We start from the raw sequence: 27,761 nt of genomic DNA, 5'->3' as shown, positions 1-27,761 counted from the left end.
ATGTGAGGCCTCCAGACCTATCTTCAGTTCTGCTTGGGAGGCGAGTGAGTGCTTGAGATGGTGACTCCTGCTTCAGCCTACGTTCCTGAATGAGGAGACCTAGGGCAGAGCCCCCAGACAACCCGTGGTGGAGATGAACAAGAAATAAACCTTTGTTTTTAACTCCCCCCACCAAAAAAAATTAGGTTATATCCCTACTCACAATCAACTGGAGAAAGTATCTGTTTATTTTTAAGAATGAAGCATTTACTATCCTTCTCGCAGCAAACATTGTCCAGACTCAGAAAATCAACTGCAAGAGAACGGAACAGGTATGAGCCTGTGAGTCTGTTTCCAGAGCTACCTGGGTCTTTCCCCATTACAGCTGCCATCACCTCAACTGAGCCTCTGGTAGAGAGAGCGCTATTCCCAGACCCAGTTCCTCTCCACCACTGAGCTGATCCACAGTGCGCCTGCTTCTTCCAGCATCTCTCCCCTTGCTTAGTTTTGGTTATGAAGCTAAACATACACCTACACCTGCAGGTCCACAGCCAGCGCACTGCTGTCTTTGAAGGGAGCTGCATTCAAGGACTCAGACCCCTGGGCTGGTCATTTTTTCATAACATTTGCATTCCTAGCCCTGAAACTGCATTCCTACGCCTCTTTATCTGAGGCCTTGGGCTTTGGGTAGAGGGCTTTCTCAGGCCCCTTTGCCACAGCCTCCTCGTGGGAGGAGGTGGGGGAACCCTGGGACACTTCCCCATTCTGACTCAGCGCCCAGTACTTCTCCACTCCTCACGCCCCCTTCACACCCTTCTCCCACACCCCAGGGTCCAAGAACCTGCTGGAGGCTTTTGTTCAGGGCTCTCTCAACAGTGAGAAGACCGCCCACGTCTGTGCTGATCCCCGGACCCTGAGCAGAATGCCATTACATCAGGGAAATGGCACAGGGAGTCTGTGCTTGCTTCGGTTTTAGACTCTTGCTTATGCCATCACAGTAAGTAATTAGGCAATTTTCAGAAGAATTTAGGATTGCTAAAATAGAAAAAGATTTGGGTTTATTTTGGAAGAAAGTTTGGTGTATTTGACCAAGAGATTTTAATGTACTTAATGTTTCATGTCAAGAAAAGTTGGATTATTCTATACTTTTTACCAGGATACTACTTTGTAAGGTTTAGTTTGCTTTTTGTTTTTTTTTTTAACAGCTTTATTGGAGTATAATTGCTTTACCATGGTGTGTTAGTTTCTACTGTATAACAAAGTGAATCAGCTATATGTATGCATATATCCCCATATCCCCTCCCTCTTTCGTCTCCCTCCCGCCCTCCCTATCCCACCCCTCTAGGGGGACACAAAGCACTGAGCTGATCTCCCTGTGCTATGCGGCTGCTTCCCACTAGCTGTCTATTTTACATTTGGTAGTGTATATATGTCCATGCCACTCTCTCACTTTGTCCCAGCTTACCCTTTCCCCTCCCCGTGTCCTCAAGTCCATTCTCTACATCTGCATCTTTATTCCTGTGTAGGATTTATTTTGAACCACTGTCTCTAGCATCTCCCATAGATGTAGAGGCTATACACACACACCATAGAAAAGGGTTACTGGAATATTGTTATCCCTAATATACCACATTTCCTCTGTTATAAGGTAAATTGTTTTTCACAATTTTATTTTTCTAAAATATTGGCAAATCCTATATTCAATGTTCATTGCTAATGCAATAGAATTAACAACCACTTAAAAATAACAATTATGTTTTTAACAGTACATCTTTTAATAGATGGCATCTCAGAATCAAAGAGATGTTAGTTTTGCAAACATTTCTTTCTAGAGGTTCCTCGCTTCCTTTAGGGTATTTAGGCCTATGGCTCTCAGTCATCCACCGGCTTCTGCTCTACTAAGGCACGAGCAACGGCAAACGTGAGGCAATCCCTAGTAGTACCCTTGTTAGCTTTTGAGCTTTGGTGTCACATAGACATGGATTTGAGTCCTGCCTCTGTCACTTAATCTCAGATTGTGTGAACTTGTTTAGGTTATATAAAGTCTTCGTGTCTAATCTGTAAAATTTCTTAATCTGTAAAAATGCCTAATTCACAGACTGAAATAACTCATATAAAGCACAGAGTAAGTGCTCAAAAACATTAGCTCAGTTTTTATGCAAGTGTTAAACTGTTTCAGGAAGTTACATGACAGAGGAAATCAACTGGATGATGAAAAAGGACCATAGCACTGTTGTCAAATTTTACAGAGGGATGATCTGTCTCATAGTCCATAATGAGCTGAATTAGAATAGAAGAAACCGTATTACAAATAACCATTGATGACCAAAATGAGGCGGAGATATGACAGACAAATAGAGATGCAAGGCATATGAGTTGTGAATTAATTGTGAGAGACCTGAGAAGAAAAGAGGCAATAAAGATGAATTTCTGGGGACTTCCCTGGTGGCACAGTAGTGAAGAATCCACCTGCCAATGCAGGGGACACGGGTTTGAGCCCTGGTCCGGGAAGATCCCACATGCCGTGGAGCAACTAAATCCATGCTCCACAACTACTGAGCCTGCGCTCTAGAGCCCGCGAGCCACAACTACTGAGCCCGCATGCCACAACTACTGAAGCCCGTGTGTCTAGAGCCCGTGCTCCGCAACAAGAGAAGCCACTGCAATGAGAAGACTGCGCACCGCAACGAAGAGTAGCCCCTGCTCGCCACAACTAGAGAAAGTCTGCGTGCCCTGCAACGAAGACCCAATGCAGCCAAAAATAAATTTTAAATTTTTTAAAAAAGATGAATTTCTGAGCCTAGACAACAAGATGAGTGGGGATACCATTTATTTTTTAACTAATTTTTATTGGAGTATAGTTGCTTTACAATGTTATGTTAGTTTCTGCTGTGCAGCAAAGCAAATCAGTTATATGTATAAATATATCCCCTCTTTTTTGGACTTCCTTCCCATTTAGGTCACCACAGAACATTGAGTAGAGTTCTCTGTGTCATACAGTAGGTTCTCAGTAGTTATCTGTTTTATACATAGTAGTGTGTGTATGTCAGTCCCAGTCTCCCAGTTCATCCCACCCCGCCTCCCCGCCTTGGTGTCCATATGTTTGTTCTCTACATCTGTGTCTCTATTCCTGCTTTGCAGATAAGTTCATCTGTATCATTTTTCTAGATTCCACATATAAGCGATATTATACGATATTTGCTTTTCTCTTTCTGACTTTTCACTCTGTATGACAGTCTCTAGGTCCATCCATGTCTCTGCAAATGGCACTATTTCGTTCCTTTTTATGACTAATATTCCATGTATATACATGTACCACTTATTAAGAGGAATGTATTCAGCAGTATGAGCCAGTTTACTGGAGTATGTATCAGGGAAGGAAGAATAAGTTCAATTTGGGACAACCAAAATAAAGACTCAACAGACAGTCGGTATTCTGAATTATGTTTCCCTAATATTCTAAAAATTTACCTTTAGTTATCTAAGGTCCATATTGCATACCTAGTCTTGCTTTACACCCAAGGAGTAGCACATACGTGGTGCTCAGTAGTAATGGATGGGGAGGTGGTGGACGCGTGGTGGATAGACTGCAATTGCAGGCTGAGAGACTTGTGAATAAAGATCCAAACTAAGTGAAGAGCCACACGTCTCCACTAGGGGGCAGACAAGTCTCCATATTCTGCAGAAACTCGACTGCCTATGACAAGAAGGGAAGAGAGCCAGCAGGGATGAGCTACACAGTGGTGACAGAAGATGAACTTGAATTTGATGTCTTAGTGCCTTTTCTCTGGGAAGAGGCGAGGCCATCACCTAAAGATATTGACTCTTCTGCCACTTCTCCTGGGATTAGGTATGGCCTTATACTGGGGGAATAAGTATAAGGGGAAAGTTTAGGGGGGAAGTTTGGAGTAAATGTGGATGTTGGAGAGAGGAGTAGGGTGTCCGAGGCCACCAGTCAGAGGATGGGGGAGATGTTGGATTAGAGGATCCTGACATAATAACAGTTGGCAGAACAAAACCAAAGTGCAGACAGTGCTACAGGGTTCTTTGGGGGCCAAGGTGGTATTGGAGCAAATAGTAAAAGACCTTCCTGCCTGGGGACAAGCTTGTCAGCCCTCATGGGTTTTTCTATCTCTCTGGAACTAGGCTCTGTGTTTGGTGCTCTCCTATCTCAAGAGCCAAGCAGGGTCACCTGTGAATGCGGGACCTCCGTGATGATCCAGTGTTATAGGTCGATGGCCAGCTCACCTTCATGTACTGGTACCGTCAGTTTCCAGGACAGAGCTTGGTGCTGATGGCAACTGTGAATCAGGGCTCTGAGGCCACTTATGAGAGTGGGCTTACCAAGGACAAGTTTCCCATTCTCTGCCCAAACCTGCCATTCTCAACTCTGACTGTGAGCAACGTGAGCCCCGAGGGTAGCAGCTCTTACTTCTGCAGCGCTGGAGACACGTGCTGGGCACAGATCAAAGGTCCCAGCAAGAACCCCTGCAACCTCCTACCTGGCTCCATCCAGGTGAGCCTGAGAACCCTGGGAAGCAGGCTGGAGGGGGGAAACCACAGCTCTTGGGCAAATGCAGCTCCCTGTGTACTGGTCGGTGGGGATGGGTGTGAATGGTCAGGCTGGGATGGGGAGAGAATTGGTAGGATCCGCTGGAGGGCCCCATCCACAGACAGTAAGAGTAGCTACTGGAGGTTGAGGATAAAATTTCTTCCAGAGGAATGTTTAAAAATATTCAGTAAAGACAATCAGATACAATTGGCCTTCAAGTGGTACACTCAGAAGTACGCTTTAAGTATTTTATCTCAAGTCTATATTTAGCCTGTTCTCTATCGATATAGTTTAGAAGGCCCTTAGCCATCTTGATATCATACTGGTCCATCACACTGATGGCATTATGCCGATTGTTCTTGGTGAATGGAAATTGTAAAGCACTCTAGATACCTTGGTACGACATATGCATGCCAGACCAATGTAGATCTGCAAAAATTCAGGGACCTGCCGATTTGGTGAGCTTCTGAGGAGTCCAGAGGTGTGAGATATGTTGGAATGTCCTCCAAAGTGAGGGGCAAGCTGCTGCATCTCACATCATCTGCCATGGAGAAAGAGGTGCAATGCTTCATGGGACTTTCTGGATTTCGGAGTTAACATATACTACAGTTGGGTGTGCTCCTCTGGTCCATTTACTGTGTCATCTGTAAGGCTGGGCCAGTGCAAGACAGAGTTCTGTAGCAGAATGAGGCGATGATGTAAGCTTCCCAGCCACCTGGGCCATAGACCGAGTAGCTCAGTTATTCTTGAAGTGCCCATGGCAGATGGGCTGCTCTGTAGAGCTCGTGGCATTCCCCAGTAAGAGAATCACAAGACAGATGCAAAGAGTTTTGGGGTAAAGCCATCCTGTCTGTCTTCTACCTGGCAACAACTATTCTTCCTTTGAAAAGCTGCTCCTGGCTGTTTACTAAATGCCTTATCACAGCATTCAGAACTGGGTGTTAGCTGATTTGCAAAACTGTGAAGTTGAACACGCACAGGGTACGGCATTCAGAACTGGGTGTTAGCTGATTTGCAAAACTGTGAAGTTGAACACGCACAGGGTATTCTGTTACTCGGAAGATGTGTAATTAAGACAAGATTCAAGCACAGCTGGAAGGAGGCACAATTTGATTTCAAGAGCAAGTCCCAGTTTCATGGTCCACACTCCTATTCCACACCCACCTTACCCTCAATCCGTACGCAAGGTTTTGTGGGAATTCCCTATTTGCAGCTGAAAAACTATGGGGCTGTTTTCTGGGTAGGGTTGCATTTTATTCTGGAATGATCATTACAGTTTAACATAAGTATGGTTCTGAAAGGTAGTGGTAAAGGAAAATCTTCGCAAGGACCAGAACCTCAGTCCTGAAGAATAGATCTAGCCTGTATTCAACTTTCCCAGTATCATCTAGATTCTAGCCATTCATTCACATTTTCCCTCTTTTTGCTTCCCTGTGCTGTGTTAGGGGTAATTCCTTTAGACTCTCTGTCCTATTTACTAGTTCACACCTCAACTCCGTTAAGCCATTTCACCTTTCAACTGACTTTTTTTTTTTCAATTGACTTTTTAATTTAAAATATATTTTCATTTCCAGGAAACCTACTTGGGTCTTTCTACAAATATAAGCAGTCATTTCTGAAAAATCTTACTCGTCCTGTATTTTTCAGTTATTTTATTTCTTTAAGGCTATCTAACTTATACTTGGAATTATCTGTTTGTGCCAACATCTGATGACTTTATGCACCTGGTTTTCTTGTGATTTCTGCTGCCTCTCACTCAGGGTGCCTTATTTCCTTGTGCATTGCGTAATTTGATATTATAAAATTTATCTTTGGGTATCCCCTAAATCCTGGCGTAAAGGTGGGCTTTCCAGAAAATATTTATTTTTGCCTCTGTCAAGCAATTGGGGTGCAACAGACCTGATGTTTTCTTTTATAATTCTCAGCGTCCATCTTCTTGGCCGTACAGTGTCTGTGCCAAACCCCAAAGGGCTGACTACTCAGTGGCCATGAATATGCGTACGCGGGCCTCTCACTGCTGTGGCCTCTCCCATTGCGGAGCACAGGCTCTGGACGTGCAGGCTGAGCGGCCATGGCTCGCGGGCCCAGCCGCTCCGCGGCATGTGGGATCTTCCCGGACCGGGGCACGAACCCGCGTCCCCTGCATCGGCAGGCGGACTCTCAACCATTGCGCCACCAGGGAAGCCCGAGGAAGCTGTTTTTAATCCTCCACCCAAAGCCAAGACCAAGAAAAATAATAGTCCTTGTCAGTTGCCTGTGGGGTTATTTTCTTTAGTTCGCCCTTTCGCTAACTGTGTAGCTTTTCCTGTAGCCTGGCTTTATGAAGAAGCGACCCCCTTCACGGTCCTAGTCCTGTACAAGGTCCAGTGGGTCTTACCCGGTTTCTACACATGCTGATTCTCTTGGTCACGGGGATCCATATGTGCACCCATTTGATCAGATGGATCAAAAGTGCTAGTTTACCTTCCTGTCCCCTGCTCCCTAGGAAATGGGCAAATTCACCTACAGATAAGCCTTGGGCTGTGAGCCTCTTCCTAGCCAATGGCAAACTTTTCTCCTAAGGAGCAGTAAAACACTGTGGTTAGGGGCTTGATTTCTGTTCCCAGGCAGACCTGAGCTTAAACCTTGACTCCACGGCTTTATCACCAGGTGTAACCTTGACAAGTTACACAATTTCATATGCATATATATAATATTTTTATATATAAAATAAGGATAATAATGATGCCATAACAGAAAGGCGTGAGGATTTTTATAAGAATGAGATGAAGTCTTCCACGTAAACCACATCTCACACTGTGCCTGGTAGAGACAAAACACACAATTTAGTTACTAGTTAAATGTATTTCTCGCTGTAATGCATGAAATTTTACCATTAACAATTCCATCCTCAAGGTCAGGTATTGCCCTCTCTGGGAAAATTTTATTTATTATTATAATTGTTTCTCTTTATTTTAGCTATTTTAATAACAAAATTAATGCATGTTTTTTTGTGAAATACACAGTCTATTAAACTGAGGAAAATTAAAATCACCCATTTAAATAAAATTAGATCATATGTATTTTATCATTTATTCTCTTAAGCCAACAATATTTCATGTCAAAAAATATACTTGACATTAACTTATAAGAATATTTCGGTGTATTGATCCTTTAAATATCCTTTAAATTGATCCTTTAAACCATGCTTTAAATGTCAGTTTTTACAATGAAAATTAATAGCAAGGTAAATATCTACATGCTAGATGATAGGGTAATTTAATTTAAAAAGCAGTGGTTGTGTGTGTCAATTTATTTCTGTTATAGACTCAGCAGGGAATGACGGAAGCCCTGCTTACCCCACCTTCACAGGGCTGGCATCTTCTTATTCAGGTTCTCAACTCAAATACTATCTCCCCAAAGACAGCGTTCCTGACCTTCTTACCTAATATAGCACTTGTGGACCCAGCCACCAGTTACTCACAGTTATTATCACTTTATCCTATTTTAATAACATCTAATCACCATAGTCTGATATAAATATACAGTCGATCCTTGAACAAGGTGCGGATTAAGGGCGCTAACCCTCTGCACAGTTGAAACTCCACGTATAACTTTACAGGTGGCCCTCTGTATCCGAAGTTCCACATCTGTGCATTCAGCCAACCTCAGATCATGTAATATTATAGTATTTATTGTAAAAAAAAATCCATGTATAAGCAGACCAGTGCATTTCAAACCCCATGTTGTTCAATGTATATATACATTTTTAATTTACTGTCTGCCTCTCATAGCTATACCTCCTTACATATGTGTGGACACGAACACACATAAATACACATAGATGCCATGAAAGCAAGGACCTTTTGTGTCTTCTTCATTGCTGTTTCCATAAAGCTTAGAGAAATTACAGGAACATCACAGGAATTCAGTAAATATTTACTTAGTGTTATGGACTGAACTGTGTTCCTCCAAAATTCATATGCTGCAGTCCTAACCCCCAGTCCCTCAGAATGTAACTGTATTTGGAGATAGGATCTTTAAAGACAATAAGTGAGGCCATTAGAGTGGACCTTAATCCAATCTGGCTGGTGTCCTTATCAGAAAAGATTAGGTCATAAAAGGAGAGACACCAGGGACGTGCCCACAGAGGAAAGGCTACATGAGAACACAGAAGAAGGTCATCTGCAAGCCAAGGAGAGAGAAGCCTCAGTAGAAAACAACCCTGTTGACGAAAAGAATCCATAAACAATCTGTCATAGGAATAGAAACAAGTTGTATTTGAGCCAAACTGAGAACTATAGCCCAGAAGACAGCCTCTCAGATAACTCTGAGGAACTGCTCCAGAGAAGCACGGTTTTCAACCCAGTTTTATATCTTGTCAGAACAAAGAACATTAAACAAGTCAGGGATACAGTCCTTCAAGGTTTAAAACAAAACAGATCAACACCGTACAGTGAGTCAGTATGTCCTTGGTCCCTGAGAAGGAGTCTTACCATCGAAGGAGTAACAGCACTGGTGTCCCAGGAAGAGGCATTTTATGTTTTAACATAGACGTTTTTACTTCCAGTCAATGTGCCCTTTTCTTTAGTAATTAAAACAGATGTACAGTATATGTCTGATGGGCCACAAACAGGCTGTTTTAGTTAGCATAAAATTCAAATTAACTCATGTATAAGCCAGAATGACTTCTCCATACCTCAGTATGTGAAAGTTGCTTTTATGAACACCTTGATCGTGGACTTCTAGCTCCCAGAACTGTGAGAAAATAGATTTCTGTGGTATTTTGTTATGGCAGCCCTAGCAAACTAATACATTGAGTAAATAAATATGATTCAGCAGAAAAGAGAAAAATTTGCCAAGCCATGTGGACTTCCCTGGACAAAAACTGTACAAAAATCATCTGAGTTCAGGCAATGTAAGGCCATTAAAAATGAACTAGATTGTTCCAACGGGGAGGGGACAGAGGCTTTTCACCTTTCTGCTTGAGGAGAACGGTGGCCCCAAAATGTTTGCCAGCTCCCTCTGCTCCACCCACCCCCAGGCTGGGAAAGGGAACAGATATGGTGGGATCTAGAGAGGCAAGCCCAGAACCTGCTCAAACACAGTGGCCCTGAACATGGACGGTCCTCAGTTTGGAGCTGTGTTGGTTCCTGTGTGGACTGAGCACTCAGTTCTGAGACTTGGGAGCCTTTTGAAGATCCTCCTGGACAGGTCGGCCTATAGGAAGTGGGCTGACCAGTTGGCTGCCTTCCAAATGGACAACAGAGTCTAGAGTTTTTAAAAGCTAAATGAGTGGAGGGAGCTCAGTTGACTGGGCTTACCACTGAACTTGACTTGTGGGGCTCAATCTGGATCTAATATGATTTAGAAAAGTAAATACACCTGTCATTTATTAAACTCTGCGTATCATGGTACAAGTCATGGCTGCTACAATAACAGCCACGTGGGTGTTCCTCCCAGACTCCTTACTGGCTCTCCTCTGAGTACTCTTCAGTAGACTCTGGAGTCACTTAAGCAGCATTAAGCCCAGGGATGAGACAAGGAATGACTGCAATGTGAACAAAAAGACCATTATAGTATAGGAACCAATCTATCTTCAGATAAAAAGCTTCAATTGCTAGAGACTCCCCCATTCACCCCTCTATATCAGCCTGAAGACTAGACAAAATGTGCAAGTAGACGTACCCATCTTCCTTGCTTCAAGGTGGGAAGCAGGAGAGGGCTGGGGAGGAGAAGCAGACTACCCCATTCAGCCAACCAGCCTATGCCCAGCCTGTGCCTCTAGCCTCTGTCTCACCCTTCAGTGTGTTTGGATCACACAGACCACCCCTTCACTACCCAGATTCAGTGATTCCCAGGTTGCACCATTCAAGAAAATAGTTCTTAGTGGATAAAGAGAAATTGCACAATGGGCAAAATACATAGTTTAGAAAAAGTAATGGAGGCGGGAAGGAGCTGGGAGTTTGGAGGAAAGACAGCAGAGAATTTGACAATCTGATTGGAGCTGGTAAAGGACCCTGGGGGGCCAAGGAGGAGTTGACTAAGAGCTGAGGAGAAATACCTGAGCTGGGGGGCTGGGGGAGGGAAGTATTTTTTAAAGAGAAACTAATGATTTGGAATCTGACAAAAATCTACTTTTCAGACCAATAGGAGATCTGAAAGACTCCACTATGTAGCAACATGATAGGAATGAACTTAGCTTCCATAGGGAAAGGTTCTGGTGTCATTTATGGATTCCTTAGCTGGGTGACCCTGGAGAAGTCACTTAACCGCTTAGCTTTAGAGTTTTCATTGGTAAAAAGGAGAAAATGGTATCTGTTGCCCAACTCATGAGGCTGTGTGAGGATCAAATAAAGGGAAGGGAAGCCAAACGTTCTTTGGTGGAATTTACAGGCTCTGGAGTTGGCCTGCCATGCTTAAATCCCATCTCTACAGCTTACTGGCTGTGTGACCTTGAAAAAGTTACTTCCCCTCTATAAAGCTCATCTTGTCATCTATAAAATGGCAACCCCATAGGTGGTTGTGACAATAAAGTGAAAAAGGTCCATGAAAGACTCACACACGTTTGGTATAGTAAAGCGCACAGAAACCATCCACCATTATCATAATGAAAAGCCAGTGGCTTGATGTGCCAAGAGCTAAAAATCAACCAAGAGAATGTCTTTTTTTTTTATTAATTAATTAATTAATTTTTGGCTGTGTTGGGTCTTCGTTGCTGCGCCCGGGCTTTCTCTAGTTGCGGCGAGCAAGGGCTACTCTTCATTGCGGTGGGTGGGCTTCTCATTGCGGTGGCTTCTCTTGTTGTGGAGCATGGGTTCTAGGTGCGTGGGCTTCAGTAGTTGTGGCGCACGGGCTTAGTTGCCCTGAGGCATGTAGGATCTTCCCGGACCAGGGCTCGGACCCGTGTCCCCTGCATTGGCAGGCGGATTCTTAACCACTGCGCCACCAGGTAAGTCCTAGGAGAACGTTTTAGAGAAATAGACAAAGGAATCCAAAATTCAGAATGAAGAGTGCCAGGTGCTGCAGAGTTTTATTCAAATTGAATTTGGGCAAATGTGGACTGGAATCCAACCTACACATCTGAGCCTAGAGTATGAGGTAATGGTTTCCACCTGTATCTATTTTCTCTGCCTGTAAGGTGACTCCTGATACTTTGACCAAAACTCACCTCATACTGTATTGCGGGTGTGATAGTTGATTCTAAGGGGGAGCGCAAAGCATCAGGAGAAGGCTAGTCTTAAGGCTTTAGACACAGAAAAGCCCAAGCAGTTGGGGGTTCCCTTTCAGACAGAGTCAGAGCCACAAAGCACCAATTCAAAAACTTTCTCCCTTTTCCCAGGATAATTTCCTATCTTCTACCAAAGATCACCTCCCCTTACCTGTCCAGGGCATACTGGTATCCACAGCAAGAGTCTCTCCTTAACTTCTAAGGCAAGGCTTCCCCTTTTCCCAGGATAATTTCCTATCTTCTACCAAAGATCACCTCCCCGTACCTGTCCAGGGCATACTGGTATCTACAGCAAGAGTCTCTCCTTATCCTCTAAGGCAAGGCTTCCTATGAAGACCCCACAACAAGGGGACAAAACAAAATAGCATATTTCATGATATTTATGAAAGAGCCTCTATTATGGAGGCTCCACAACCTGAGTGAGCTACCTGTGCCTTCGACGTGGCCCAGAGGGGCCCAAGGCCATGGCAAGAGAGGGCTGTGAGGCCAGGTGCCAGGTGGATGATTAATTCAAGCTTCTCTTTCTGCCAGGGAGGCAAGCATCAGGAGGGATCCGGAGGTAGTTTGTCCCTTGATTTGACCCCTTGGCTGCCATCTGCAGTGATTCCCATGCTTCACAGTACTTTCCCCGTCTTCCAGTAGCCTTGAGGCCAGCTCTGCCAGTTTTAGATCTGTATTCTCGGACAAGACAAACAAAACCTTTCTGATTCTCAGTCTCATCCTCTGTAAATGGAAATAATCCTGTTCTGCACACCTCGTGATTAAAACATTTATGAAAACTGAAACTTGAAACTCAACACAAATGAAAATCAGCATAGCACTGCTACTTGTGTGTGTGAAAGCTCTTTTGTTTAAAAGCTGTCAGGCACCGTACAAATACAGCAGTATTCCTGCCTAGATATGAGTCCATCGTGTATTAGAGGGTGTGCAGTGAGTATGGGGAGAGCTCTGAGCAGTGCGTGTCCTGTCCTGGAGAAGCTGGCTTCCAGCCGTGCCAGACACTGAATCAGAAGACACCCTGTGGGTCCCTCTCCACCCACAAGCCCCACCTGCATCTCCCCCAATTAATTCTGTTTCCATTTACTCTATCCCCGCAGCCTACTTCCTGGCTCACCGCCAGTCTTCTGAGCTTTTCTGACTTTGCTCACCATTTCCAGAACATTCAGTCATATTTACCTTGCTGAGAATTCATATGTGAACTCTGCCCACTCCTGCCTGTCAGGAACCCTGAGCTCAGAAGAGCTGAGGAGGAGAAGCCTCGTCATGGGAAGGCTCCTCGACCTGGTTCACGTCATTAGACTCCAGCACAGACACCAGTTACGTCTCTACCCCTCTGGCCAGGTTATGCCTCAATACATTACAGAGCTGTGTCTTGATGGCAGGTTGCAAACTGAGGTCACTTCTGGCAAGATCCACTCTGCGCTGAGCCCAGCAAAATAGTCCCACTGCATCAAAAATAGAAAATTCCAGAATTCCCCCACCTTCAATGTTGTTTTCAATTACCCAATACTCAACCTTTATCATGTGCCAATTTCTCCACCTACTGCCGGTTCCCTGATCGGGACCCAAATGTACCATTGCTCAAATGTTTTCTAATATCTGATCTGGAGCATATAATTCTAGCTCAGGCTAGCAAGCTCCTAGCGGGTGGTGGCGGTCTTCATCACCGTCAGGGCAGATTCCCATGGCGACCAGGAGGCTGCTTAAAGAGAACCCATGGCAGCACGGGCGATGAGAGAGACCAGTGTCTTGATAGTGAGGAAGACGAGCAATGTGGTAGTGGACTTCTGTGCCCCCCAATGCACCAGGTAAATACCTACTTACCCCTTGGACCCTCCTCCTTCCAAATGTCCCCCTTTCCACCAGCCTTGGTAGGAAGGAAGCCAGCTTGAAAGCCCAGACTCACAAGAAACTCTGCCTCTCCCATGTCATCACCTCTTGATGTTGGGATCCTGGTTCCCCAAGGCTTTGGATCTGACCTTCCTACCCAGTGGTTTAGACTTGAGAAGGGTCTTCACGTTTATGAGTATGACTTAGTCAAGACTTCTTTCCTCCCATGGGACAGGATACTGGGCAGCCAAATTTGCTACAAATATCGGCCCTTCCTCATGTCCTCAGCTTAAGAAGGCCCAGCTGTGACATGTGGGGTCTTAGCTTTCCCTGTTGCCCCCATCCCAGAGTCTTCCTTGGAATCAGCTTGTCTTCCTCCCTGCCCTCAGATGCTGTTTCCTTATCACCCATAAGTCATGAATCCACAGAGGGGCCAAACATAGTAGAACTGATGCAAGACTCCAGGAAAAGGAAAGCTGCAGGTGTGTTTGTACGGGGTTGGGGGGTGGTGACCCTCCACCCTCACCTACACACGCCCTCCCTCTCCTCGGGAGGTATAAAGGCTCTCCATCAGCCACTCAGCTACACTTCTCCACCATGAATGCACTGCTGATCGTTGCCTTTGTGGGAGCTGCTGGTGAGTCCCATGCGTTGCTTTGGGCCCCATTCGCCCCTGTCCTGGCGGAGATACATGCTCCACCATTCCTGCTACCTTTCCTGTTCTACCTGTGCGCTGAGATCCTACCTTCCCTGTCCAGCACCCCTCCTTCCCACTCTGGGGTTCTCTTTAAGCCTCATTCTCTCACCTTCTGCCGGACTCCACTCGCATCCCCCTCATCCATCAGTTTCGGGGCTTTGTTGGGAGAGGCGAGAAAGGGAGACCAGGTGGGGACAGTTTGTGAAATGAGCCAGGACTTGAGGCTCTAGGATAGCTCCACGGTAGCTGTTCCTAACCTCGGATGCACCTGGGGAGGTGGAAAGATGACTCATTCCAGTCCTATTAATTGGCCTGGGGTGTGGCCCACGCATTGACCTTTTAAGCCTCCCAGGTAGTTTTCAGATGCCTGGATGTAAAGCCACAGCTGCAAATCACTGTTCTATTGGCCAATAACCGTAACTACCTTTGTCCTGCGCAGTGGGTCCCCGGCCTCACTGCGCAGATGTGAGCTACGGGAGGAGCTGGCTACAGCCAGGGCTTCGCGGTCAGATCTTCCTACTTAGGCCATTCCATCATGACGAGCCGGGGCTGAAATTGCAGTGGGGAGTAGACTGGTGATGAGTAAGAGAGAGAAAGAAGCATTCGGTGGGTGAGAGGACCCCATTCAGACCCTATCGCACTGAATGCACTGTGAGGGGTGTTTCTTGTCCTTGGCCCCAGGGGAGGTCTGGACCCGAGCCCCTGCAGGGTCCCTAGCTCTGTGCCCTGCAGGCACACAGAGCAACGCGGGAGAACCACCTCTGTGAGACAAGCCGGGGATGCTCCCTCGCGGCCTCCCTCTCGTCATTGTCCTCCTTCAGGAATCCTAATTAGCAAGGTCCAGCCGCGGGGCTCTGGGCTCCAACCCCAACCCTCCTGTTGAATTGGCTTCTCCCTTCCTGTCTCAAGTTGCTTTTCCCATGGACGATGATGACAAGATCATAGGGGGCTACACCTGTACAGCGCATTCTATCCCCTACCAGGTGTCCCTGAACTGTGGCTACCACTTCTGCGGGGGCTCCCTCATCGGTGACCAGTGGGTGGTGTCCGCGGCTCACTGCTACAAGTCGTAAGTGCTGGGCCCCTGGCTACAAAGCCCACACTGCCCAGGGCCCTCTGGAGGAGCCGGGGTCTGTGTAGGGGTTGCTGAAGTTGGGAACGATGATGGGGAAGAGAAGAAGTTGACGATGGCAGCTGACTCGCAGGAGCTGCGGGTAAAGAGGGGCACCTGATAGGAAGCCGCTGAAACCCCAAATCAATAGATCAAACAGCAAGGGCTGCGGGTCATAAAAGCAGGGACGGATCATTTTGCGGTAGGAGTGGCCAGCTTGAAAAGCAGGCAAGGACCTCACACCGAGTAACCTTTGCCAGTTGGCTACAGGTTAAAACCACCTGAGATATGTTAAAAAAACAAAAACAATAAAAACAGTTGCCTAGTTCCTATTTGACTCAGAATTTTTAGGAAGAGAGTCTGAGTATTGGTGAGTTTATAACTGCCTCTGGCAGATCTACTCTCTGGGCAGAGCTGAGAATCACTGCCAAGACCAAGGGCTTTCAAACCTGAGTGCGCATAAGAGTCACCCGGAGGGCCTGTTAAAACACAGATTGCTGGGCCCCACCCCCAGGGTTTCTGATGCAGTAGGTCTGGGGTGGGAACTGAGAATGAGTTCCCAGCTGAGGCTGATGCTGGAGGTCCCAGGGCTGCACTTTGAGAAGCGCTGGATTAGATCATACGGGATGATGGCACTTAGCAGAGCGAGAACAGAGGGAGTAGAAGTCACCGCGTGTAGTTCGCAAGGTTGCAGAGGATGAAGGATGCCCGGGGAACTCGAAGTGGCTCGGTTGCACCCATGGCACTGAATGCATGAGAGGCATGGGGAAAGGCGGCCGGAAAAGCAAATGGAGGAGCATCCCCACCGGGACCCCTTCACGGCCTCCCTGACCCACGGCCCCTCTACTGCCCTGTGACATTCCCACACCACCACCTGCGAGCAGGGAAAATGCTGGGGGACGCAGGGATGTGGGCAAAAGGCCTTTACTGTGCTTCGCCCGCAATAGCCGCATCCAGGTGAGGCTGGGAGAGCACAACATCGACGTCCTGGAGGGCCGTGAGCAGTTCATCGACGCGGCCAAGATCATCCGCCACCCCAACTCCAGCAGCTGGACTCTGAACAATGACATCTTGCTGATCAAACTCTCCTCGCCTGCGGTCACTGATGCCCGGGTGTCCACCTTAGCTCTGCCCAGCGCCTGTTCGCCCGCTGGCACCCAGTGCCTCATCTCCGGCTGGGGCAACACCCTGAGCTCTGGAGGTGAGTGGGACCCTCACGACTTCACCCTCCAGCCTACCCACATTGCCCAGAACTGTGCATCCCCTGAGCTGGGACCCCTTTGCTTCCAGTCTGCAAATTCACATCAAGTGCCTACTACACAAAGGGCTCTCTGCTGGGTACCAGAGAGAGGCAAAGTGTCAAGGAGTTGAACCCGAGAATCAAAAGACAGGACAGATGTAGCCCTTGCTATCAGCACCTCTGGGGAGGGGTCTGCAGTGAGCTTTCTGGGAGTTGAAACCCATCATTCCTTGGAGGCCTCTCCTGGCCGCCCTCAGGGTTCAGCACTGGATTGCCATCCCGTCCTGGCCTGACCCACATTTTCCTTTCCTTGATCTCTTCCTGCCCCTCAAAGTCAACTACCCCGAGCTGCTGCAGTGCCTGGACACCCCACTGCTGAGTCAGACTGAGTGTGAAGCCTCGTACCCTGGACAGATCACTGACAACATGATCTGCGCCGGCTTCCTTGAGGGAAGCAATGATTCGAGCCAGGTGACTTGACCCTACCACTCTGAGACCCCTGCCCAGACACACAGGCCCCCTGGGAACGGGATTTGATTGCCCGGGGCTGTGGGGCTGGTAGAGGAGGTCCCTGGGCGGTGGTCCCGTGGAGAAACAAGGGAGGCCAGTGTGCGTGGCATCTCTTCACACTGTGGAGAGATGTGGAACCACAGAGCCGACAGGAACGGGGTCTTGTAAGGTTCAGACTGTGTGTGGCTCTGGGTCCCTTCTTCTCTCTTTATGAACCTTGTCCCACCGCTTCCTCCCCAGGGTGACTCTGGCGGCCCTGTGGCCTGCAACGGAGAGCTCCAGGGCATTGTTTCCTGGGGCTCTGGCTGTGCCCAAGAGCCAAGGTCTGCAACTATGTGGACTGGATTCAGCAGACCATGGCTGCCAACAGCTAAAGCCCCCGCCCCTCTGCCATCATTATGCTGATAAAGTGACTCTTCTCTAACTGCCCAGGTCTGTACCTGCTCCCTCCGGCCCCTTCACTCCGGGAAACATCTCCTCCCATCTGAGCTCAGACAGGACTGTACCCCTTACAGATGAGCAGAGCGCCCCACTTCCCAAACTGTCTTCCATGGCACACTGGTATAGCAGCATGTAAAGAGAAGGAACCCAGAAAATCATAATCAGGGGGAGGTTTTCTAGAGGAAAATCCATTTCAGAAAGGCTGCATTGGCCTTTGTACTTCTCTGGGTCTTGAGTGCAGTACTGATGTGTGCACACATAGGCATGGTCTGTAAGATCCCATACTTCGTCTCACTGCTACCCACACCTAGGGAAGCACCTGTGCCAATCACCTTGGCCTCTTCTGAGTCCCCTCCAAGCCCCAGCTTATGTTCTCTCCTGGCAGCAGGTGACCGCGTTGGCCCCTATTTCCCAACGACCATCTCATGTGTCTGAGGAAGACAAGAGCTCCCTGGTCTCCATCCCTCAGGCTCCTGAGAAATCTGCCTTTTGTTCTCCCCATGTGATGGTACTGACGTGAATACGCCATACTGAATACTTTATAGGCACTTTCAGATTTAGTTCCCTCTCCCCTCTGGGGTGGTTATTATTCCAGCAGTACAGACAAGGAAACAGAGGTTCAGAGAAGGTTATTAATTTACCCACATCCCTCATCCAGCAAATGGCAGATCTGGAGGGGTTTTTTTTTTTCTAATTTTAATTATGCTTTATTATTTGACCTACATGCTATTTATGATTGTATTGATTAATTTTTAATTCTTTTCTTTTTTTTTTTTTAAACCCCACATTTGTTTATTTATTTATTTTTTTGGCTGTGTTGGTCTTCGTTTCTGTGCGAGGGCTTTCTCTAGTTGTGGCAGGCGGGGGCCACTCTTCATCGCGGTGCACGGGCCTCTCACTGTCGCGGCCTCTCCCGTTGCGGAGCACAGGCTCCAGACGCGCAGGCTCCGGACGCGCAGGCTCAGTACTTGTGGCTCACGGGCCCAGTCACTCCGCGGCATGTGGGATCTTCCCAGACCAGGGCTCAAACCCGTGTCCCCTGCATTAGCAGGCAGATTCTCAACCACTGCACTACCAGGGAAGCCCAGATCTGGAGTTTTGAGTCCCTGTTTGCCTGGTCCCAAAGCCCAGCCCCTGCTTCCCCTACCCCATCTCATGGGCCTCCAGCTGCAACTATGGTCCATCAGCTCTGCTGTTCACCATCTCTCCAGCGCATCCCCTGCCTCACAGCACTTCCTGAGGGATGCTGGTCTCCTGCCCGCCTTCTAACCCTGAGCTTAGAGAGGTCCGGCCCGTTATCTGATTCCTGGTTAATACCTTTCCTGATCTCTCACATTTTCAAAGTAGAAGGCAAGTTCCTCATCGTGGAGATGTAGGGTTCTTCCTGCTCTGCCCCTGCCTATGTTTCCAGCCTTGGTCTCCTCACCCCTCCCCTCCCCTGCTGTGCTCCAATGCTCAGAAGTCCTGGGGGCTTCCTCCAACAAGCATGGACCTCTGACCTCTAGCTCTGGACACTACTGGTCCATCTGGTTTGATGCCCTTCCCACCCACCCCTTCACCCTCTTCAGAAAAGTCTTTGACCCTCTGCGGACCCTCTGGTCTGAGTAAGGAGTTTTCTTTCTCTTCCATGCTTTCTTCTATCACAGTTCCCATGCTGCTGAATGTATATGGATGTATCTACCTTGGCCTTCAACCGTGAGCTTCTTCCGGAAGAAATCTTGCCTTACTCATCCTGGGAATCCCACTGATTAAACAACAGCTGGACTAAGGTAGGCACCCCATGATCGGATGAATGAATGAACGATGAGCTAGGAGTGGAGGCAAATGTACTGAAGAAAGGAAGAGCCTTCCAGAAGACTGGCTCTCAGAGTGTGGCCCCTCGACCAGCAGCACCAGAATCACGTGGGAATTTAGGAGAAATGCACATTGTTAGGCCCGACCCCTGACCTACTAAGTCAGAAATTCTGAGATGGAGCCCAGCAGCTTGCTTTTAACAAGACTTCCGAGTCATCCTGAGGGATGCCAGAGCTTGGGAACCAGTGTGGTAGAGAGACCCCTAGACCAGTACTGTCTGTGAAAACAACAGTCACGGACGTCTCTACTAACTATATGTAGGCACCGTGACAAAGCTTTACGTGTGTTATTTATGTCTTTACATATTTATTTATTACTTTATGTGTGTTATTTATGTCTTTACATATTTATTTATTACTTTACGTGTGTTATTTATGTCTTTACATATTTATTTACTTTACGTGTGTTATTTATGTCTTTACATATTTATTACTTTACGTGTGTTATGTATGTCTTTACATATTTATTTATTACTTTACGTGTGTTATGTATGTCTTTACATATTTATTTATTACTTTACGTGTGTTATGTATGTCTTTACATATTTATCTATTACTTTACGTGTGTTATTTATGTCTTTACATATTTATCTATTACTTTACGTGTGTTATTTATGTCTTTACATATTTATTTATTACTTTACGTGTATTCTTTATGTCTCACAAGAGCTCCATAAGGGAGATGTTATTTTATTTACCATCATCATTCCCACTTTACAGATAAGGAGACTGGAGTTTAAAAAGCTTCAGTAACTTGCCCAAGGTCCACAGATGTAAGTAGAGGGCATGGGTGGGAGCCCCGCAGTCTGGCTACAGGAAATGACCTTGCCTGAGGAGCGGGGCCGCAGCGCCTCAGGTACAGTGCCCAGCGGAGCCCCCGGAACTTAAGTGAGGAAGCCTGGTCAGCTAGTCCCAGCCCTGTCTCCTCACATCCCGCACCCTTTGGCCTCTTCAGATTTCAGTTTCATCTGGGGAAATTAGGAGACAAAGTTTGGGTTCAAATGGGTCAATTAACGTACTTGAAAGTTTTCAAAAATGACACATAGGTGTTATTTGCGTATCTCCTCCCTACATCCCAACACACAGCTTGAGAAAGGCACACAGGTAACTAACCAGCTTCCCCTCGGATCCCCTGATCACTACCCACATTCTTCTCGCCCCCTCAGGTGGCCAAGCTGACAGTGCCGCCGCTTAAGTCTAACAAAAAATAAGGAAAGGCTGCCCCCTGCTGCCCAAATGATGAATGACCTCACTCGGCACCTGCCTGACAGGTCTAAATTCCTTTCACCCCACCCCACCCCCCAAATAAAAGCTTCGCGGGCACTTGGGCTACTAACAGTGTGTGACACAGTGGCAAAGATCTGGGACAAACCCCATCAGGATAAAAAGTAGTTGTGAAACCAAGACAGGGTGGTATTCTTTGTAAGTCCAAATCGGGATGAGAGTCCCCAGCTAGATGGTCAAAAGGAAACTCTTACTTAGGGAGTAAATTCGTGACAGGCAAAAAGGGTTAATAAGGAAAATACTATATGGAACTAGATCAAAGTAAATCAGTACATTGATGAAAGTTCCTCAATGTGGAAAGGGAACAAGGAAGAGGCCTTGCCACCTTCCGACTGATAAAAGCAATTGATGACCTTTTATTGGGCTACTGTGAGACCTGTCACTATTCCTGAGTTAAATAAACAGACTGTCTCCCCTTTTTCCCTAAATTCTAAGAGCCATGCCAGTTGCGGCCAGCTCTCGCACCACCAGACAGCGCTCTGCTGTGCTTCCAGCTAACAGCTGCCCTTCTCAAGGACAAGCAGTGGGTCCCAGGACTGGTGCAGAAGTGGAAACACCCAGGGTCACTTTGTGCTTAATTGTTTATTTAAATGCAAATTAATAAACCTAGAGATTTTGAGCTCAAAGTATCCTGGGGACTACTCAGAAATATGTATTTTTCACGAGCCTCTTCGGTGATTAGAGACTCACTGAGCAAATTCAAGACAGTACAACAGCTTCTTGTATACACTGGTCTTCTTTGGATAAATCGAGTTTGTAAATAAAACAAGTATCTTTTTTCTCTAGTGGCAGATTTTAAAATATCGCTTAAAGCAGTATTTTGCTGTTGTTTTTCTTTTTAAATTTTATTAAGTTTTACTTTAAAAGAAAATAGATAACAGCTATGTTATCTATTTAAAATAAAATAGCTATGTATGGCTCAAAAATCAACACAATGAAGTTGACACTGAGAAATGTTAATTTTCCTTATACTCTGTGTCCTCCACCCATTCCTTTTTTTTTTCTTAACATCTTCATTGGAGTATAATTGCTTTACAATGGTGTGTCAGTTTCTGCTTTATAACAAAGTGAATCAGCTATCCACTCATTCTTAACAGGCAATCATTTTATCCATCACTTTTGTATCCTTCCATTGTTTCTTCACGCAGCATCAAACAGAAGTATAATTCGTATTTTAATAATAAGTATTATTCTTACTTTGTTAGACAAAGGCAGCATACAGGAGCCTTATTCTACAGCTTGTTTTTATCCAGTTAACATTATATCTTAGAAAGCTTTCCACAGCAGTATGAAACATTTTCATTCTTTTTTAGCATTGAATAATATTCTGTGTGAATGTTTCACAATTTGTTTACCCAATCCCTTACTAATGGGCACTTGAATTTTTTCCCAATCTCTCTGCTATTCCAAATAATGCAAATACTTTACACACTTTTTTTTATTTGTATGCAAGAGTAATTACAGGATAAACTGTCAAAGGTGGGATTTCTAGGTGAAAAGGTAAGCACATTTGTAGTTTTTATAGATATTTCCAAATTGCTCCCATGAAGAGTCATATTATTTTTCACCCACGGGCAATCAATGTGTAAAAGTGCATATTTCACCGGAAACCAGCCAGTAGAATGGTCTTCCATAATTCAATTGTCAATCATATTGGTGAAAAGTGACATTTCAATGCAGTTTTACTTTGTATTTATCATTGCAAGTTTTCTTTTTCCTATGGTTAAGCACCATTTGGATCTTTTTTTTTCAGAACCTCTGTTCTTTGCCATTTTTATTGGGCTCTGGGGTATTTTCTAATTGATTTCTAGGAGTTCATCGTCACGGGGAGATCAGCCCTCATGACGAGAATCACTAGTGCTTTCCCCATACTGTCATTTATCTTTAGATTCTGCGTCTATTTCCCCCTGTAAGCGTGTTATCATTATGTGATCGAGTGTCTTTTTTTTCTTCTAGATGTTGTCATAGTTTAAAAGGCAACGAAAGGAAGCGCCATCTAGTGAAATGAGATGCAGACCACTCAGCTGGAGGTTCAATTTCAAGGTCATCTCGTGCAGGGAGAATAAAATATCTAACAAAAACTTAAAATGTTTCTGCCCTTCAGGGAAAAGAGGGAGAAGACCTTGACTGTCATCACTTGGCCGTGTGATTGTATTTGAACGTCCCTCGGGCTGTATTCATTCAGTTCTCCACACCTGGTTCCCCCAGTGCTCTCCACTGAACTCGAATGTCTAAAGTCCACAGTGAGAAGTGCAGCCGCTGATGACACATGTGGTCCCCCCTCACCTCACACTGGTTAGAAATACAGCTCTCAGCCAGCACTTTATCTACCCCTGGGAAAGCCCTACCTCTATGTAGCTTGTGGCCAATTCTCCTTCAGACCACCCTGGAGGTTCAGAATTGGGCCAACGGGGCAGATTCTGGGTACCGAGTGCTGAAAGGTGTGACCTCCGGTGTGGCCAGCATCGGAGCAGTCCCGAGATAGAAAGGGGCTGCTACTATGACGCCCGCTTGCAGAGGGGCAGATACCAGGGAAAGCAGCCCCTGATGCAAAGACACACGGCTCTGAGGCGCTAAGAAGGTCCTGAAGAAAGGGCATGGGCACGAGGAGGGAGCCCCCTGGCCGGGTCCGTCCTCCCCACCACTTGCACCTGGGGTGGTGATGTCACCGCCTCGCCCTCCAGTGCCCTCACAGGGGCAGCTGCTCTGGTGGTTTCTCCCAGACTCCAACTTGGAGGGGCAGACGCATGGGAGGAGCCGTTTTTGTATAAAGCTGTAACGTTGTGAGGACTGGGGGCCCACGGTGATTCAACCCTACGGGAATCCTTTACAAAAACCTTTCTGCCTGTCCCAATTCCCACCGTCCTTCCATTCTTCTCCCGGGTCACAGGCCCAAGGGTGGTTTGGGTCAGAATGTCTCCACCTTGCCCCTGTCCACCTGTCAAGCCCAGGCCATGGAGAAGGACAGGCCTGGATCAGAGCTGAAGCTTGCAGGCAGAAAGGCCAGACATAAGAAGATGCTTCTGTGGCCTCATGGGTGAAGACCTTAGAGAGACCCCTTTATCCCACCCTCCCCCTCCCCCCACCCAAGGACAAGGTCAATGGGAAGGTACATGGGAGGTGACCGTTCTACGAAGGAAGAAGCCAGCACTACCCAGCCCTCCGGGGACAGTCACGGGTTTCTGGGACCCTGCCCTCCTCGCCAGGCCCACATCCTTCTGATGGACCCTCAGGAAGAATCAAAAAACAGGGCACAGGGCTCTCTGGATGGACTCTGCCCATGCTCCGTGGCCCCAAGAGTCAAAAGTCGAAAACATTCTTCTGTACAATATCTGTAGAGCACAGGAGGGGGTTCCTAGTCCCAGAGTCCACCAGGCACCAACCAAAACCCCCTCCTCTCTGCACTCCTCGCATTTGTTTTCCTCCTTACTCCGCGTCACTGTGCAAACACTGAAGTCTTCTTCGGAGAAGGCACCAGGCTCACGGTCGTAGGTAAGACATAATCCAGGCCTTTCCTGGCCCCTTGTAGGGGAAGGCGGGTCCCAAGAGTGCATTGTAAGGCGGCTGTATTCTGATGTGCTATGACTATACCTTCGGCCCAGGGACCAAGCTGACTGTTGTAGGTAAGGCCAGGGTGTCCAGGTGGGTACCACGAGGGAGCACTCTCTCGGGGAATGTGGGAGGGAAGGGATGACCCAGCTCCTGGGTCTTGGGGCCCTGGAAAGTTCTGGAATGGTATGCAGAGTGTTTGAAGGGGGCTGGTGGCTCTGTGAGGGAAGGGAGCCATGAACACCCTAACCTCTCCCAGAATCCCAGCAGACAAGGAGAGGTTTTGAAGTGAATCTGGGAGGCTGTGCTTTGGAGACACCTACTATTTTGGGGAAGGAAGCCGGATCACTGTCATAGGTAAGCTAGTCAGGGCTGGAGGGCTGGGAACCTACAGGGAGGGGCAGGGTCCAGGTGGAGCCTCCGATAGGGGTGCCTAGGTTAAAGCGTGTTTTTAGCAGAAAAATCTGAATTCTCGTCTTGATGAATTCTTATCTTGATGAGATGGACAACCTCCATCTCCAATAGTTTCATAGGCTCGCTGTGCCAAGCCTGGGTCTCCCTACCGAGAGGCAAGTAGTCTCAGCTGGAAAGGGGTCTCCGTGGCCATCTTCCGTCTCCTTGGAGGGTGCCCATCATGGCCACGGTAGATGGGAGGGCATCTGGCCTTGGATCCGTCAGTCGTGCCGTTTCTCTCCCTCGCGTAGAAAGGAGATGGACACAGGAGAGGGGGGTGAGAAGTCTCACAGGGGGCCAAACTGGTCCTCTGACCGCAGCTTTTCGGGTTGTACAGTTGTCACCAGCTCCACCTCCGGGGGTTAAAATTCCACCAAGGAAGGGGACAGGAGGGCTGCAGGTGGACCGGCGGAGGGGTGGGGAAAGAATGGGAGGCGCAGGCACAGTTTCCCTACCGGGCTTTCGTGTTCTGTGACTAATGAAAGCCTGTATTTTGGCAGTGGAACGAAGCTTTCTGGGCTGGGTAAGTAAAGGTCTTCCCTGGGAATGATATATTGTAAGGCTGGAGTTCTAGAAGTTCCCTTTAGAGAAGGCAGGGACTGAGAACACAGCAGAGAAAAGGCGGAGAGTGTGGGTGAGTGGAGAAGGTGCTAGGACCCCCAGAAGTTCTGGGGAGAAGCTCGTTTCTGGAAAGAAGGGCCCCATACCGGCTGCTCTGGGGTTTGCCACGCCCGTGTTATACTGTGGAGCAACCGGGCGCGGCACTTTGGAGGTGGGACTTGACTCCCTATCCTGGGTAAGGCGCAAGAGCCGGGAGACGGGGCCACTGTCCCTTGGACCCGGAGTGTCTACCTCTCCATTCAGCCCCGGTGGGAGAGGGTTGAGTAAACCCTGGTCCCTGTGGGGCTTCCGGGGAGCTGGAAGATGAGGCTTGTTTGATTCCTGTTTGTCCTCTAAGTCTTCAGCCCATCAACTGCTTCCTTACTCTTCTGTCGGTGGCCCATTCCTCCTTCTTCTGTGCGTGGATCGGCCCCTCCTAAGTCTCTTCCTCTTTCCCCTCTTTCCCCAGAGTGTGCTTAGGCCTTTCTCCTAGTGGGATCCCTTTGGTCCTGAGCCGTGAATCCAGGCAGGGAAAGGTGGCCATCTCTGCCCTCAAGGAGCTAAGACTAGCGCTCTGGCTGGAGACCTCTGGGGGGTTTTCCTACAGCCTCCTGCAGTTGTGTTCCTATAATTCGCCCCTCCACTTTGGGACCGGGACCAGGCTCACCGTGACAGGTATCGGACAGGGAGGGAGGTGTAAGGAGGGGGTCAGAGCTGCCCTTTCCTTCCGGAGCATCTCCAGCTTGCTCCGCTGTGTGCGATGCAGCTCTTCGGCCGAGGGCTCAGAGGAGCTGTGCTTCTGTGCTTCGTCTCCTGGCTTTGTGTTTTCTCGTTCTCCTTCTCGTTGTTCTCCAAGACTCCCCTCCTCTCTCCCGATTTAGCGGGTGTGCTGCTTTACTTTCCCCTTCTCATCTGATCTTCTCCATTTCCCCCCCTCCTTCTAACTCTGATCCTGCACTGGTGACTCCGTTTTGGGGAACAGCTCCGTCTTCTATGTTAAAATCCACCCCCAACACCTCCCTCCAGTTCAGAGTGCTGTCCTCGCCTTACTTGAGTCCTTCTCTGTCTCCAAGATCCATGTGTGTCTTCCTGAGATGGTTTAAGGACTCAGGAGGCCATAGGGGAGCAGCTTGGTGAGACTGAGGGGGCTTGAGGGGGACTCCTGAGCCCTGAAGGCCGAGGTCCATGTCACGGCATCATGTGAGCTTGCAGGGGTGGCCCTGGGGAACACTGCGCTTGCTGGGGGTCAGAGGAGGTAGGTCTGAATAAACTGTTACAACTGGAAACTTACACCGTCTTAGCAACAGCCAGGGCGGAAAGAAGAGAAGCAGGCTGAGGCCCCGTGCTCTCAAACCTCAGGATCTGTGCTGAGATCAGCGAGTCAGAGGCCCATCGTGAAACACTAATGCACCATTACCACCCTCTGGAGGAAGCAGGCAGGTGGGAGAAGCAGGGCAAGGGTGAGATGGGCCTGGGCTGGAGCTATAGACATGGCCAGAGCAGCAGGCCACAGAGGTTCTACCAGATTGGTTGGCCAGGGCAGGCTTTGTCCTGCAGATGGGAGCGCGTGCTAGGGAGTGTCATGGAAATTGGAAAGTACAAATCACTGGGATTCAAAATGCCTGGGTTCTGGGGAAGGAGGGGCTCATGCAATTTGCAAAGTGACCTAAACTGTCTCAGGCCCTCTGAGATGTATAAAACAGAGATGACAATGGTAGTCTCTTGGGGTCCTGAAACTGTAAGGGACTAAATCACGTGAAAATCCTTTGTAAAGGATTTACCCTCTTGTAGCCATCCTTTTCATTCTTGTGTCACAGAGTATGCCTTTTTCCAAACCCGTGTCTCAATTTTGCCATTAGAAACATTTCCCAAACTTGGATAAAGTGGAGGCGTCTGGGTTTGCCATACTTCTGCTCCACAAACTCATTCCTAGAACAGAGCCAAACAGAGGGCACAGTACATTCTGGCAACAAGGAGAGTGCTTGAAAGGTAGACGTGTTTTTTTCCCATTCCTCCATGTCTTCACGTGAGGGCCTGCCTTCCAACAATTCCAGAGATTCTCTCCCTTCTGTCAGGCATGTCAAAGGGCCTGGGACTTTATAATATGAACCCTCTGACGAACTGGTCCTCGGACTTTGGGATTTGTTCGTTTCCAAGCTTTTGCTGCTTTTATGAATATAAAACGTGGCTGGAGCTAGGATTCAAAAGCGGGGAGAGAGGTTTGCTGGGCACTGGAAATAAGAAAGGGTTCAACCATCCTCGACACCCGGAGCGCCCTGGGGTAGCAGTCGGTATGGAACATCAGATAGGATAATAGCCAGAGGCACGGGGGCTCCACAAAGCAGGTTACATGAAAATCAAAACAAAAGGTGAGTTGGGTAGAGTATAGAGAAAAGAATATGTCAGATGCAACGGGAAAAGTATCTCTTCTGGGGAAGAATGTCTAATTCTA

General features: G+C 47.6%; 1 protein-coding gene across 7 annotated transcripts; it reads left to right on the top strand.

Annotated features, from left to right (window-relative positions):
- Window positions 1-274: 274 nt before the first annotated feature.
- On the top strand, window positions 275-27,306 carry LOC112408431 (anionic trypsin-like). 7 transcript variants are annotated; one of them, XM_024758020.1, is made up of 10 exons: window positions 275-311; window positions 810-976; window positions 3,665-3,829; window positions 4,126-4,495; window positions 15,252-15,337; window positions 16,327-16,580; window positions 16,954-17,090; window positions 17,370-17,561; window positions 19,217-19,339; window positions 22,664-27,306. In XM_024758020.1, the coding sequence occupies exons 4-8, from the start codon at window positions 4,232-4,234 to the stop codon at window positions 17,532-17,534; spliced, it is 906 nt and encodes a 301-aa protein (XP_024613788.1). In that variant the 5' UTR covers window positions 275-311; window positions 810-976; window positions 3,665-3,829; window positions 4,126-4,231; the 3' UTR covers window positions 17,535-17,561; window positions 19,217-19,339; window positions 22,664-27,306. The 7 variants fall into 7 exon arrangements, with proteins under 7 accessions (XP_024613788.1, XP_024613787.1, XP_024613789.1 ...); XM_024758019.1 differs by lacking the exon at window positions 275-311 and having other exon boundaries at window positions 766-976; XM_024758021.1 differs by lacking the exon at window positions 275-311 and having other exon boundaries at window positions 766-976; window positions 3,637-3,829.
- The last annotated feature ends 455 nt before the right edge of the window (window positions 27,307-27,761 follow it).

Source organism: Neophocaena asiaeorientalis, unplaced genomic scaffold (genome assembly GCF_003031525.2).
Source record: "Neophocaena asiaeorientalis asiaeorientalis breed wild unplaced genomic scaffold, Neophocaena_asiaeorientalis_V1.1 scaffold206, whole genome shotgun sequence".
Lineage (NCBI taxonomy): Eukaryota > Metazoa > Chordata > Mammalia > Artiodactyla > Phocoenidae > Neophocaena > Neophocaena asiaeorientalis.
This window is presented reverse-complemented; position numbering and strand designations above follow the sequence as displayed.